The 14,366-nt window shown below is 46.5% G+C and overlaps 1 protein-coding gene across 2 annotated transcripts in view; it reads right to left on the bottom strand.

Moving 5' to 3' along the window:
- LOC147082059 (NACHT, LRR and PYD domains-containing protein 3-like) overlaps positions 1-14,366 on the bottom strand; it is a 99,712-nt gene that overhangs the window by 69,277 nt on the left and 16,069 nt on the right. For both annotated transcript variants that reach the window (XM_085980494.1, XM_085980495.1), the window contains exons 3-4: positions 8,615-8,710; positions 584-750 (exon numbers count right to left, since the gene is read on the bottom strand). In XM_085980494.1, coding sequence (XP_085836620.1) covers positions 584-750; positions 8,615-8,678 — 231 coding nt within the window. In that variant the 5' untranslated portion in view covers positions 8,679-8,710. The remainder of the gene's footprint in view (positions 1-583; positions 751-8,614; positions 8,711-14,366) is intronic.

The following is a 14,366-nucleotide window of genomic DNA, read 5'->3' as shown; positions in this document are numbered from 1 at the left end:
ACGCTCCAGGACAGGTTCTCCCGCCAGTATTGAGTCTCTGCCGAAGTTGGAATTGACTCCCGGTGATGCAGGGGGAGGAAAAACCTGCACAGCGTCGGGTTTTCAATCCTCATTCTTTGGGGGGTTAGTTTTCCTGTTCGTGTCTCAGACATTTTAACCATTGTGTTTTTGTTCTTGAAAAGCCTCTCATTTACTCCACAGATGATTTTTGTCATCTCCCGGTTCCTTAATTTACTTTAAGTAGTTTCCAGGTCAGTTAACTCATGACGTTCCCTGTAATTCCTGTCTGTTGCCTCTGGCCTCTCCTTTTCCCAGTCCCACTTAAACTGTTCCCTTTGTTTTCAGTCCACAATGAGTTATACCCGAACCGTTCCCCTGTCCTTTGTACAGATACGGACCGATCCGCTGGGTATTTTCACCTCTTCATATCATTGTTTCAGATTCACAATATTTTCAGTTTATCTATTTAGTTCCTATTTGACGAGTTTCTCTTCGGTAACATTCTGTGATTCTAAGATCTGATATCCTGTCAGTTCTGTGATGTTTAAATAATCCAGACTCATTCTGTGTCCCTCCCACTTACCCGATGTTCTTGTCCACTGAAATGCCTCTCGTTTGTTAACAACGAGCTCAGTCCGTCCACCCCTCCTTCAATCGCCTGTTCCAGTCTGTCCCGGTAGAATTTCGTGAACCGGAACAACTGGTAATCGTCGCACTTTGTCAAGAACTCAGTGATTGTAGAGTTCGGATCTGTGAACACAAATGGAGAAAACTAAACACATTATCCACTTTCTACCCAGGCGGCTACATGTCATCGTATACCAAACGGCTACAGCTTCCTGTGAGCCACATTATCAAACACCTTCTGGTGAGCCACATTATCAAACACCTTCTGGTGAGCCACATTATCAAACACCTTCTGGTGAGCCACATTATCAAACACCTTCCAGTGAGCCACATTATCAAACACCTTCTGATAACCCACATACACCACATGTACAACATTCCATCAACCTGTATAGTCACGGCTCCACAAAACGACATCTTAATGTGTTGGGAGATTGGGCACATGACTGGCAAATGGTGTTTAGCTTGGATAAGTGCCGTGTTATGCCTGTGGGCAGTGCGAGTGCTCAACATTCATACACCCTTCATGGCATTAAATAAGGGGGAGAAAGGAAGATCCGGGTATTCTGGTGGATACATCTCTAAAGGTACAGGAGCAATGCCGTGAAGTGATAGCGAGAACAAAGGGGATATTGGGGTGCATTCATATGACAGTAGGGTATAAGACGACCTATTCTGTCCTAGTACAAGACCTTGGTGAAGGCTTCACTTGGAATACTGTGTCCAGTTATGGTCCCCACATAAGGTGGGTGATATTGAGGCTTTGAAACTGATGCAGAGGGACATTAGACTAATTCCCAGTATAAAGCACCTTAGTTATCAAGATAGGCTAAGAATTTGGACTCTACACTTTAGAGAAGCAAAAACTAAGCGGTGATCTGATTGAGGTTTATAAGATGATGGAGGGAATCGATTGTGTTCCATTTGACACTTTGTTCCAATTACATAGCTTACGGAGGGCCAGGGGTCACCATTTTAAGTTGTGAAAGGCCAGATTTACGTTAGATGTCAGGAGGTGGTTCTTTTCCCAGAGAATAGTCGACCTCTGGAACAGGATCCCTTCTCTGGCGGTGGACACTGACTCGGTGAATTCCTTCAGGCGAGAGCTGGACCTGTTCCTGTTTGGTGCGGACATCACCGCTTACAACAGGAAGACACTTCCGGGAATTCAGTGCAAGATTGATCTGCTGGACTACTTTCAATCGCCTAGATGGGTCGGAGAGGAATTTCCCCTATTTTAATCCCCCAAAGTGGCTGTGTTTTTACCTGTGTTTTTTCACCTCGCCCATTGTTTGGTTTGGGATAGCTAGAACAAAGTATGACAAAGTATCGCAATTGCCTAGGAAAGGCTGGATGGACCAAAAGGTCAAATTGTCAAAGACAACTTTTCTACAGCTAATCCGTTCCAGCCACCCCGCATCATCATCTTTATCGCTAAATGCTCGCTAATTCGACCTGGATTAACAGATTTGAGGAGTTTCTACACAATGGTTTCTGGTTACCAGGTTGATCCTCTCTCCACATTAGAACAGAATCACTTGGGCTCCTTCAGCCCACCTGTATATTTTTGATATTAAACCTGGGTTGAAATGCTGTGCTCAGTCCCTCCTATCACCTCTCTGACTCCCTCTAACAGTCTGATATTAAACCTGGGTTGAAATGCTGTGCTCAGTCCCTCCTATCACCTCTCTGACTTCCTCTAACAGTCTGATATTAAACCTGGGTTGAAATGCTGTGCTCAGTCCCTCCTATCACCTCTCTGACTCCCTCTAACAATCTGATATTAAACCTGGGTTGAAATGCTGTGCTCAGTCCCTCCTATCACCTCTCTGACTTCCTCTAACAGTCTGATATTAAACCTGGGTTGAAATGCTGTGCTCAGTCCCTCCTATCTCCGCTCTGACTTCCTCTAACAATCTGATATTAAACCTGGGTTGAAATGCTGTGGTCAGTCCCTCCTATCTCCTCTCTGACTTCCTCGAACAGTCTGATATTAAACCTGGGTTGAAATGCTGTGCTCAGTCCCTCCTATCACCTCTCTGACTTCCTCTAACAGTCTGATATTAAACCTGGGTTGAAATGCTGTGCTCAGTCCCTCCTATCACCTCTCTGACTTCCTCTCACAGTCTGATATTAAACCTGGGTTGAAATGCTGTGCTCAGTCCCTCCTATCTCCGCTCTGACTTCCTCTAACAATCTGATATTAAACCTGGGTTGAAATGCTGTGGTCAGTCCCTCCTATCACCTCTCTGACTTCCTCGAACAGTCTGATATTAAACCTGGGTTGAAATGCTGTGCTCAGTCCCTCCTATCACCTCTCTGACTTCCTCTAACAGTCTGATATTAAACCTGGGTTGAAATGCTGTGCTCAGTCCCTCCTATCACCTCTCTGACTTCCTCTCACAGTCTGATATTAAACCTGGGTTGAAATGCTGTGCTCAGTCCCTCCTATCTGACTTCCTCTAACAGTCTGATATTAAACCTGGGTTGAAATGCTGTGCTCAGTCCCTCCTATCTCCTCTCTGACTTCCTCTAACAGTCTGATATTAAACCTGGGTTGAAATGCTGTGCTCAGTCCCTCCTATCTCCTCTCTGACTTCCTCTAACAGTCTGATATTAAACCTGGGTTGAAATGCTGTGCTCAGTCCCTCCTATCTGACTTCCTCTAACAGTCTGATATTAAACCTGGGTTGAAATGCTGTGCTCAGTCCCTCCTATCACCTCTCTGACTTCCTCTAACAGTCTGATATTAAACCTGGGTTGAAATGCTGTGCTCAGTCCCTCCTATCACCTCTCTGACTTCCTCTAACAGTCTGATATTAAACCTGGGTTGAAATGCTGTGCTCAGTCCCTCCTATCACCTCTCTGACTTCCTCTAACAGTCTGATATTAAACCTGGGTTGAAATGCTGTGCTCAGTCCCTCCTATCTGACTTCCTCTAACAGTCTGATATTAAACCTGGGTTGAAATGCTGTGCTCAGTCCCTCCTATCTGACTTCCTCTAACAGTCTGATATTAAACCTGGGTTGAAATGCTGTGGTCAGTCCCTCCTATCACCTCTCTGACTTCCTCTAACAGTCTGATATTGAACCTGGGTTGAAATGCTGTGCTCAGTCCCTCCTATCACCTCTCTGACTTCCTCTAACAGTCTGATATTAAACCTGGGTTGAAATGCTGTGCTCAGTCCCTCCTATCTCCGCTCTGACTTCCTCCAACAGTCTGATATTAAACCTGGGTTGAAATGCTGTGCTCAGTCCCTCCTATCACCTCTCTGACTTCCTCTAACAGTCTGATATTGAACCTGGGTTGAAATGCTGTGCTCAGTCCCTCCTATCTCCTCTCTGACTTCCTCTAACAGTCTGATATTAAACCTGGGTTGAAATGCTGTGCTCAGTCCCTCCTATCTCCGCTCTGACTTCCTCCAACAGTCTGATATTAAACCTGGGTTGAAATGCTGTGCTCAGTCCCTCCTATCACCTCTCTGACTTCCTCTAACAGTCTGGGGTGCATTAATTCTGAGCCCAGGTGACTTCTCCACCTCGGCGACTTTACTCAGATCCAAATCCTTCTCTGCAGTGATCTGTAACTGTGGACCACATCCTCCTCCAGTACGTCAACATTCTCACTTCCACCATCATTTTTAGAAAGTAAAGGAAATATTTTGTATCTCCCCAAAATTGCCTCCCCCACAACGAGTTTCCCCAGTCCCACCTCTCACCTCCACTGCTCGCTGGCCTGTAAAACCCACTGAGAATTGGGCTATCTCCCTTCCTGTTGCTGCATTCCCTATATATGGATTCCATCTTAGCATTGCTCCCTGGAACACCCGTATGTTCTAAACCCCTCCGCCTCTCTCTCTCGCTCTCCTCCTTTCAGATGTTCCATAAACCTTACCACTTTGAGCAAGCTTTTGCTCACCTGTCCTAATATCACCTTGTGTGACTCGGTGTAAGATTTTGATTGGTCACACTCCTGTGAAGCACTTGAGACGTTTTACCACATTAAAGGTGCTACATAAACACACGTTTGTTCTTGTTGTTGTTCTACGCTGTCAGTCATAGAATGTTTATTAATACTGGCGGCCACAAACTTTCACTCTTCCCTCAAAATGTTATCACCAGAAACATTTCCCTCTGAGTCCTGTGAAAACCAAGGCCCTGTCTGATAGATACTAGATCACATCTCATGTTTCTGAATGTTTGGAATGATTTGTTCACTCACACACAACTCAATACTCGCTCCAACACTGGGAATGTTGACTTGTCCCCGTTTCTTCTATAGATACTAGATCACATCTCATGTTTCTGAATGTTTGGAATGATTTGTTCACTCACACACAACTCAATACTAGCTCCAACACTTGGAATGTTGACTTGTCCCCGTTTCTTCTATAGAGACTAGATCACATCTCATGTTTCTGAATGTTTGGAATGATTTGTTCACTCACACACAACTCAATACTAGCTCCAACACTGGGAATGTTGACTTGTCCCCGTTTCCTCTATAGATACTAGATCACATCTCATGTTTCTGAATGTTTGGAATGATTTGTACACTCACACACAACTCAATACTCGCTCCAACACTGGGAATGTTGACTTGTCCCCGTTTCTTCTATAGATACTAGATCACATCTCATGTTTCTGAATGTTTGGAATGATTTGTACACTCACACACAACTCAATACTCGCTCCAACACTGGGAATGTTGACTTGTCCCCGTTTCTTCTATAGATACTAGATCACATCTCATGTTTCTGAATGTTTGGAATGATTTGTTCACTCACACACAACTCAATACTAGCTCCAACACTGGGAATGTTGACTTGTCCCCGTTTCTTCTATAGATACTAGATCACATCTCATGTTTCTGAATGTTTGGAATGATTTGTTCACTCACACACAACTCAATACTAGCTCCAACACTTGGAATGTTGACTTGTCCCCGTTTCTTCTATAGAGACTAGATCACATCTCATGTTTCTGAATGTTTGGAATGATTTGTTCACTCACACACAACTCAATACTAGCTCCAACACTGGGAATGTTGACTTGTCCCCGTTTCCTCTATAGATACTAGATCACATCTCATGTTTCTGAATGTTTGGAATGATTTGTTCACTCACACACAACTCAATACTAGCTCCAACACTGGGAATGTTGACTTGTCCCCGGTTCTTTTAATAAACAAGTGAATTTCTCTCTCACTATTTCAAATCCTCTTTCCTTTTTCTTGCTAATACCTTTTTCACTATTTCTTCAATCTTCTGTTTCAACTCCAGCATTTTTATTAATTCCTCTCTCTAGTCTCCGATCCGGATATTTCCCACTCTCCAGTCACATCCCGATACCCTCCCACTGCTCCATTCACCTTTTCTGTAAAACCATTAATGTTGGTCGGTACAGATCGCGGCCGTCCCTTCCCCTCTCACTGAACTCACTCGAATGCCCCAAGACCGTGAACACTTCCCTCCTGCTCCAGCCCTCAGCCACACATTGACCAGCCTCATATTACCCGTCTTAAGCAGCCCAGTGCAAAACAATCCGGAGATCAACAGCTTGAGGCCTGGTTTCTTAGTTTAGTGCCTCAGTCTCAATAGTCCCTCTATAAATGTATTTCTATCCGTGTTACTGGCTCTGACCATTGGCTATTTTCTGCTCTCCTTTCCTGCCCAGAGGTGGTCCCACCAGTCAAGGATGTTCTTCCCTCGGCACCAGGGAGGTAACTAACCATTCAGGACCTGCTCAGGGCTACAGAAGAGGTTGTTTATTCCCCCGACTATACAATCTGACACCAGTCCCGCTCTCCTATTCCTGGGCCCCACCTGCCTCTCACTCTCGCCCCGCTGGGTGGCCTCCTGCTCTCTGGGGTCACACTGTTTGCTCAAGAATATGGTCCGGAGTCACTGTCTCTCTCCACCTTACAGTCCCCAATACCAGGTATCTATTGGGCAGTTCCAGTACTCAGGGGCTCCCTCCACCTGTGACTGTGATCCTCAGTCACTGTCTCTCTCCACCTTACAGACCCCAATACCAGGTATCTATTGGACAGTTCCAGTACTCAGGGGCTCCCTCCACCTGTGACTGTGATCCTCAGTCACTGTCTCTCTCCACCTTACAGTCTCCAATACCAGGTATCTATTGGACAGTTCCAGTACTCAGGGGCTCCCTCCACCTGTGACTGTGATCCTGAGTCACTGTCTCTCTCCACCTTACAGTCTCCAATGCCAGGTATCTATTGGACAGTTCCAGTACTCAGGGGCTCCCTCCTCCTGTGACTGTGATCCTCAGTCACTGTCTCTATCCACCTTACAGTCCCCAATACCAGGTATCTATTGGACAGTTCCAGTACTCAGGGGCTCCCTCCACCTGTGACTGTGATCCTCTGAGTCACTGTCTCTCTCCACCTTACAGTCTCCAATACCAGGTATCTATTGGACAGTTCCAGTACTCAGGGGCTCCCTCCACCTGTGACTGTGATCCTCAGTCACTGTCTCTCTCCACCTTACAGACTCCAATACCAGGTATCTATTGGACAGTTCCAGTACTCAGGGGCTCCCTCCACCTGTGACTGTGATCCTCTGAGTCACTGTCTCTCTCCACCTTACAGTCTCCAATACCAGGTATCTATTGGACAGTTCCAGTACTCAGGGGCCCCTCCACCTGTGACTGTGATCCTCAGTCACTGTCTCTCTCCACCTTACAGACCCCAATACCAGGTATCTATTGGACAGTTCCAGTACTCAGGGGCTCCCTCCACCTGTGACTGTGATCCTGAGTCACAGTCTCTCTCCACCTTACAGACCCCAATACCAGGTATCTATTGGACAGTTCCAGTACTCAGGGGCTTCCTCCACCTGTGACTGTGATCCTCTGAGTCACTGTCTCTCTCCACCTTACAGCCCCCAATACCAGGTATCTATTGGACAGTTCCAGTACTCAGGGGCTCCCTCCACCTGTGACTGTGATCCTCTGAGTCACTGTCTCTCTCCACCTTACAGCCCCCAATACCAGGTATCTATTGGACAGTTCCAGTACTCAGGGGCTCCCTCCACCTGTGACTGCGATCCTGAGTCACTGTCTCTCTCCACCTTACAGACCCAATACCAGGTATCTATTGGACAGTTCCAGTACTCAGGGGCTCCTCCACCTGTGACTGTGATCCTCTGAGTCACTGTCTCTCTCCACCTTACAGTCTCCAATACCAGGTATCTATTGGACAGTTCCAGTACTCAGGGGCTCCCTCCACCTGTGACTGTGATCCTCAGTCACTGTCTCTCTCCACCTTACAGTCCCCAATACCAGGTATCTATTGGACAGTTCCAGTACTCAGGGGCTCCCTCCACCTGTGACTGTGATCCTCAGTCACTGTCTCTCTCCACCTTACAGTCCCCAATACCAGGTATCTATTGGACAGTTCCAGTACTCAGGGGCTCCCTCCACCTGTGACTGCGATCCTCAGTCACTGTCTCTCTCCACCTTACAGTCTCCAATACCAGGTATCTATTGGACAGTTCCAGTACTCAGGGGCTCCCTCCCCCTGTGACTGTGATCCTCAGTCACTGTCTCTCTCCACCTTACAGTCTCCAATACCAGGTATCTATTGGACAGTTCCAGTACTCAGGGGCTTCCTCCACCTGTGACTGTGATCCTCAGTCACTGTCTCTATCCACCTTACAGTCCCCAATACCAGGTATCTATTGGACAGTTCCAGTACTCAGGGGCTCCCTCCACCTGTGACTGTGATCCTCAGTCACTGTCTCTCTCCACCTTACAGACCCCAATACCAGGTATCTATTGGACAGTTCCAGTACTCAGGGGCTCCCTCCACCTGTGACTGCGGTGTCCCTCTAGATGGTCACTCAATCCCCTCTTTGTACTCAGTCTCTGTCCTGTTCCCTCGACCTGAGAGAGCTGCAGATTCAGGCAATAGATCTGGACCTTTTGTCGGGACAGAAATTGTATTTTACAGAGTTTTGTGAACCTACCTGTGTCCATTCTCTTTCGTGTTGAAGATGTTGGATCTTCTCCCCTGTCTGGACCTTCAGCCATGGTGGTGACAGGCGTTCCCAGGCTCTGATGCTCTGTAACAAATATAATATTAATGGAGGGTTTGAGGGAAATATTAAAATGAGAAGAACGTTGCCTTGTTTACATGATATCAAGTCCCTCCTCCCCCATCAGTACAGCAGCTGGTAGCTCTGGGATCTCAGAAAACACCACGAATATACAACTGGTGAATGTGACTGCTGTTTTACAATCATAATTCTCCATTCGTGTGTGAGCCCGCGCACGTGCGGCCATTGAAACTATCAATCAGCGGCCTTTCCTTTCCCCACTGTGGAAATGTCAAAGCGATTGTTAATTCAGTACCAGTTTGAGTCTTTGTAAAATTCAGTACTTTGCTGTTTCACTAACGCTGCCACTAGTGTAATAAACACACAACAGCAACAGAGGGGCAGGGAGAATGTGAGAGAAATGATTAGTGGTAACATAATAGGGAACACCAACACCTTTTATAAACATATAAATGGTGAAAGAATAGTCCAAGGAAAGGTGAGGCCGATTACTGACCAAAAAGGCAATCTTGTGGAAGCAGAGGACATGGCTGAGGTACTAAATTAACACTTTGTGTCCGTATTCACTAAAGCAGAGGATGCTGCCAATCGTACAGTAAAGGAGGAGGTGTTAGAGAAATTGGACAGGATATAAATCGATTAGGACGATGTACTAAATTGGTTGGCAGGGCTCAAAGTAGAAATGTCACCCGCTCTGCCACAATCTTCCAATCCTTAGATATGGGAAAGGTGCCAGAGGACGGGAGGGCTGCAAACGTTACTTCACTGTTCAAAAAAGGAGAGCGCGATGAACCAAATAACTACAGGCCACTCAGCTTAACATCGGTGTTATTTCCGAAACACAATTAACCGTCACTTGGAAGAACATGGGTTTATTAGCGACAGACAAAATGGATTTTATTTAAAGGCAAATCTAACCTGGCTGACTTGAATGAGCCAATGGATGAAATAGGAGAGGGTTGATGAAGGTAGTGCAGTTGATGTTGTGTTTCTGGACTTTCAGAAGGCCTTTGATAAAGTACCTCATAATAGACTGGTGAACAAAATTGGAGCCAATGATATTAAAGGAGCAGTGGCAGCGTGGATACTAAATTGGTGAAGGGACAGAAAACAGACAGTAGTTGTGAACCGATATTGTTCACACTGGAGGGAAGTTTACAGTGTCCCCAGGGGGCGGGATTAGGACCACTGCTCTTTGATTTATTTCAGTGACATGGACTTAGGTATACAGGGCATAGTTTAAAAGTTTGTCGATGACACGAATCTCGGAAAAGTCGTAAACCGTGAGGAGGACAGCAGAAGACTTCAGGAGGAAATAGAGACACTGGTGAAATGGGCAGACACATGGCAGGTGAAGTTTAATGCAGAGAAGTGCAGAGCGTGCAAAATTAAGGCACATGGGATTGGGGGCAAGGTATTGACTTGGATAGAGAACTGGTTGGCGGACAGAAAGCAAAGAGTTGGAATAAACGGGTCGTTTTCTGAGTGGCAGGCAGTGACTAGTGGGGTACCGCAGGGATCGGTCCTAGGACCCCAGCTATTCACAATATATATTAATGATCAGGACGAGGGAATTGGATGTAATATCTCCAAATTTGCAGATGACACAAAGCTGGGTGGGAGGGTAAGCTGTGAGGAGGATGTCGTGAAACTCCAGGATGATTTGGACAGGTTGGGTGATTGGGCAGAAACATGGCAAATGCACTATAATGTGGATAAATGTGATGTTATCCACTTTGGTGGCAAAAACTAGAAGGCAGATTATTATTTGAATGGCAATAGATTGGGAGAGGGGAAGTGCAGAGAGACCTGGGTGTTCTTGTGCACCAGACACTGAAGGTAAGCATGCAGGTACAGCAGGCGGTTAAGGCGGCAAATGGTATGTTGGCCTTCGTAGCAAGAGGGTTCGAGTGCAGGAACAAGGATGTCTTGCTACAGTTGTACAGGGCCTTGGTGAGACCACACCTTGAGTATTGTGTGCAGTTTTGGTCGCCTTACCTGAGGAAGGATGTTCTTGCCATGGAAGGAGTGCAGTGAAGATTCACCAGGCTGATACCTGGGATGGCAGGAATGACGTATGAGGAGAGATTGGGTCGATTGGGCTTGTACTCGCTGGAGTTTAGAAGATTGAGAGGGGATCTCATCAAAACCTATAAAATGTTGTCAGGCCTGGACAGAGTAGATACAGGAAGAATGTTTCTGATGGCCGGGGAGTCCAGAACCAGGGGTCACAGTCTAAGGATAAGGGGTAAGCCATTTAGGACTGAGATGAGGAGGAATTTCTTCACCCAGAGTGGTGAACCTGTGGAATTCTCTGCCACAGAGGGCGGTGGAGGCCATTCATTAAATATATTCAAGAAGGAGTTGGATATATTTCTTAAGGCTAAAGGGATCAAGGGATATGGGGAGAAGGCAGGGACAGGGTACTGAGTTTGGATGATCAGCCATGATCTCATTGAATGGCGGAGCAGGCTCGAGGGGCCGAATGGCCTACTCCTGCTCCTATCTTCTATGTTTCTATGTCTATGTTTTCTATGAAATGCTGCATTTTGGAAGGAAGAATGAGGCGATGCAATTTAAACCAACTGGTACAATTTAAAGGGGTTGCAGGAACAGTAAAACTTGGGGGTATAGATACAGAAATCTTTGACGGTGGCAGGACAGGACGATAAGGCTTTTAGAAACGTATATGGGAGCATTGGCTTTATAATTAGAGGCACAGGAACATCGGAACAGGAGTAGGCCACTCATTTGTTCCAGCTTGTTCCTCCATTCAATTCGATCATGACTGAGCTGTATCTTAACTCCATCTCCCCGCCTTGGTTCCATATCCCTAAATACCATTGCCTAACACAAATCTATCAATCACAGTTTGTCATTTTCAATTGACCGAACCTCAACAGCTTCTTGAGGGCGAGTGTTCCAGATTTCCACTACACGGTGTCTGAAGAAATGCTTTGTAACATCACCCCTGAACGGCCTCGCTCTGCGGTTAAGGTTATGCCCCCTTTTTCTGGACTAGTCCACCGAAAGACATAGTTTAACCCTTTCTATGCTAGCAATTCCATTGATCATCTTAAACACCTCAATTAGATCACCCCTTAACTTTGTATAATCAAGGGAATTAAAGTTTCGTCTGTGTAATCTATCCTCATAATTTAAATCTTTTAGCCCCGGGATCGTTCTGGTGAATCTGAGCTGCACCACCTCCAAAGCCAAGATATTGTTCCCAAGGTGCGGTTCTCTAAATGGGTCTAACCCGAGCTCTGTACAGCTGGAACAGAACTTCTACCCCTTTGTAATCCAGCCCGCGAGATAAAGCCCGTCATTCCATTAGAGTATTACTTATTTTTGGTACCCATCAACTAGCTTCTAGTGATTTCTGTACTTGGACCCAGAGTTCTCTCTGCCCATCCACAGTTCCTAACTTCTAACATCACCCCTGAACGGCCTCGCTCTGCGGTTAAGGTTACGTGGACCCCTAGTTCTCTCTGCCCATCCACAGTTCCTAACTTCTAACATCACCCCTGAACGGCCTCGCTCTGCGGTTAAGGTTACGTGGACCCCTCGTTCTCTCTGCCCATCCACAGTTCCTAACTTCTATCACCACCCCTGAACGGCCTCGCTCTGCGGTTAAGGTTACGTGGACCCCTAGTTCTCTCTGCCCATCCACAGTTCCTAACTTCTAACATCACCCCTGAACGGCCTCGCTCTGCGGTTAAGGTTACGTGGACCCCTCGTTCTCTCTGCCCATCCACAGTTCCTAACTTCTAACATCACCCCTGAACAGCCTCGCTCTGCGGTTAAGGTTACGTGGACCCCTCGTTCTCTCTGCCCATCCACAGTTCCTAACTTCTAACATCACCCCTGAACGGCCTCGCTCTGCGGTTAAGGTTACGTGGACCCCTCGTTCTCTCTGCCCATCCACAGTTCCTAACTTCTAACCATTTAGAACATTCTCTGATCGATCCTTTTTAGGTCCAACGTGAATGAGCTCATTTCTTTGAGGTGAGGGGAGTGCGACAAACTCACTCAATCCATTCCAGGAGGGTGGGTTCTCCGGCGTTCTGAATGTTATTTAATATTGGTGTCACGAGTCTAACGCCCTCGAACGTATATGTGGACACGGTGTCAAGCTGTAATGAGAGTGAGAGGAGGCTCCCGTGAAGTATAAACACAGCATAGACCACTAGAGCCGAATGGACTGTTTCTCTGCTGCAGTTTCGATGTAAATCCAATCTGTCCTGAATTGTCACAAACTACAATCTCTGTGACTGTGACCATGGTGTGTAACCCTTCCTTGTCCATCATTCACCTTCCCACAGCATTCGATATAGTCTCATCTGGCATTCTTTTCAATGTCATGGCCTCCACTGTCCATCCCATAAAACTGATCCTCATGTGCTTCCTGTCCTAGCTCCCTGATCGCAGATCGCAAACCTCCAGCAATGGGTTAACTTTTGTCTTTCTATCCACACCTATATTGTTGGCCAATATTGAACCGATGATGCTGCTTCTGGTGCATAGTAACCGATTACTGTAGCGCCGGAGGCAGATTGGATTGTTTCAATATCTGCTTCTTGGGATTTGCCAGGGCATTGAAATCTCTGTGCCGAGATCGCCTCATCAGGCACCTCCATTGACTGGGCGAGGCTGCATCATAGACCCATAATATGATACAGCACAGGAGGTCATTCAGCCCATCAGGCACCTCCATTGACCAGGCGAGGCTACATCATAGACCCATAATATGATACAGCACAGAAGGTCATTCAGCCCATCAGGCACCTCCATTGACTGGGCGAGGCTGCATCATAGGCCCATAATATGATACAGCACAGAAGGTCATTCAGCCCATCAGGCACCTCCATTGACTGGGCGAGGCTGCATCATAGACCCATAATATGACACAGCACAGAAGGTCATTCAGCCCATCACACCGGTGCTGACTCTTTGGAAGAGCGATCCCATTATTACCACTGTCCCTCTCTTTCCCCATAGCCCTGTAAATGTTTTCCCTTCAAGTATTTATCCAATTCCCTTTTCAATGTTACAACAGAATCTGCTTCTCCACCCTTTCGGGCAATGCATTCCAGATCTCACTAACTCGCTGTGTAACACAATGTTACCTCACCACCCTTTCGGACAATGCATTCCAGATCTCACTAACTCGCTGTGTAACACAATGTTACCTCACCACCCTTTCGGGCAATGCATTCCAGATCTCACTAACTCACTGTGTAACACAATGTTTCCTCACCTCGCCTGTGGCTCTTTTTCCACTCACTTTAAATCTGCATCGTCTGGTTGCTGACCCTTCTGCCAATGGAAACAGTTCCTCCTTATTTACTCATCAAAACCAATCATGAGTTTCAACAGCTCTATAAAATCTTCATTTAACCAACTCTGCTCTAAAGAGAACAAACCAGTCTCTCCCCAGAACTGAAGTCCCTGATCCTTAGTACAATTCTCTCAAATCTCTTCTGCACCGTCTCCAAGGCCTTGATATCCTCCCTAAAGTGTGGTGCCCAGAATTGAAAACCAGACTCCAGCTGAGGCCTAACCAGTCTGTTCTAACAGTTGAACATCGCTTCCTTGCTGTTATTCGCTATTCCTCTTGTAATAAAGCCGAGGACATCGCTCATGGTGTCAGCACTTGACT

The sequence above is a fragment of the Somniosus microcephalus genome, unplaced genomic scaffold (assembly GCF_052327205.1).
Source record: "Somniosus microcephalus isolate GS21.2 unplaced genomic scaffold, FLI_Smic_1.0 scaffold208, whole genome shotgun sequence".
In the NCBI taxonomy this organism is placed as follows: Eukaryota; Metazoa; Chordata; class Chondrichthyes; order Squaliformes; family Somniosidae; genus Somniosus; species Somniosus microcephalus.
The sequence above is the reverse complement of the archived record's forward strand: the minus strand, read 5'-3'. Positions and strand labels throughout refer to the sequence as shown.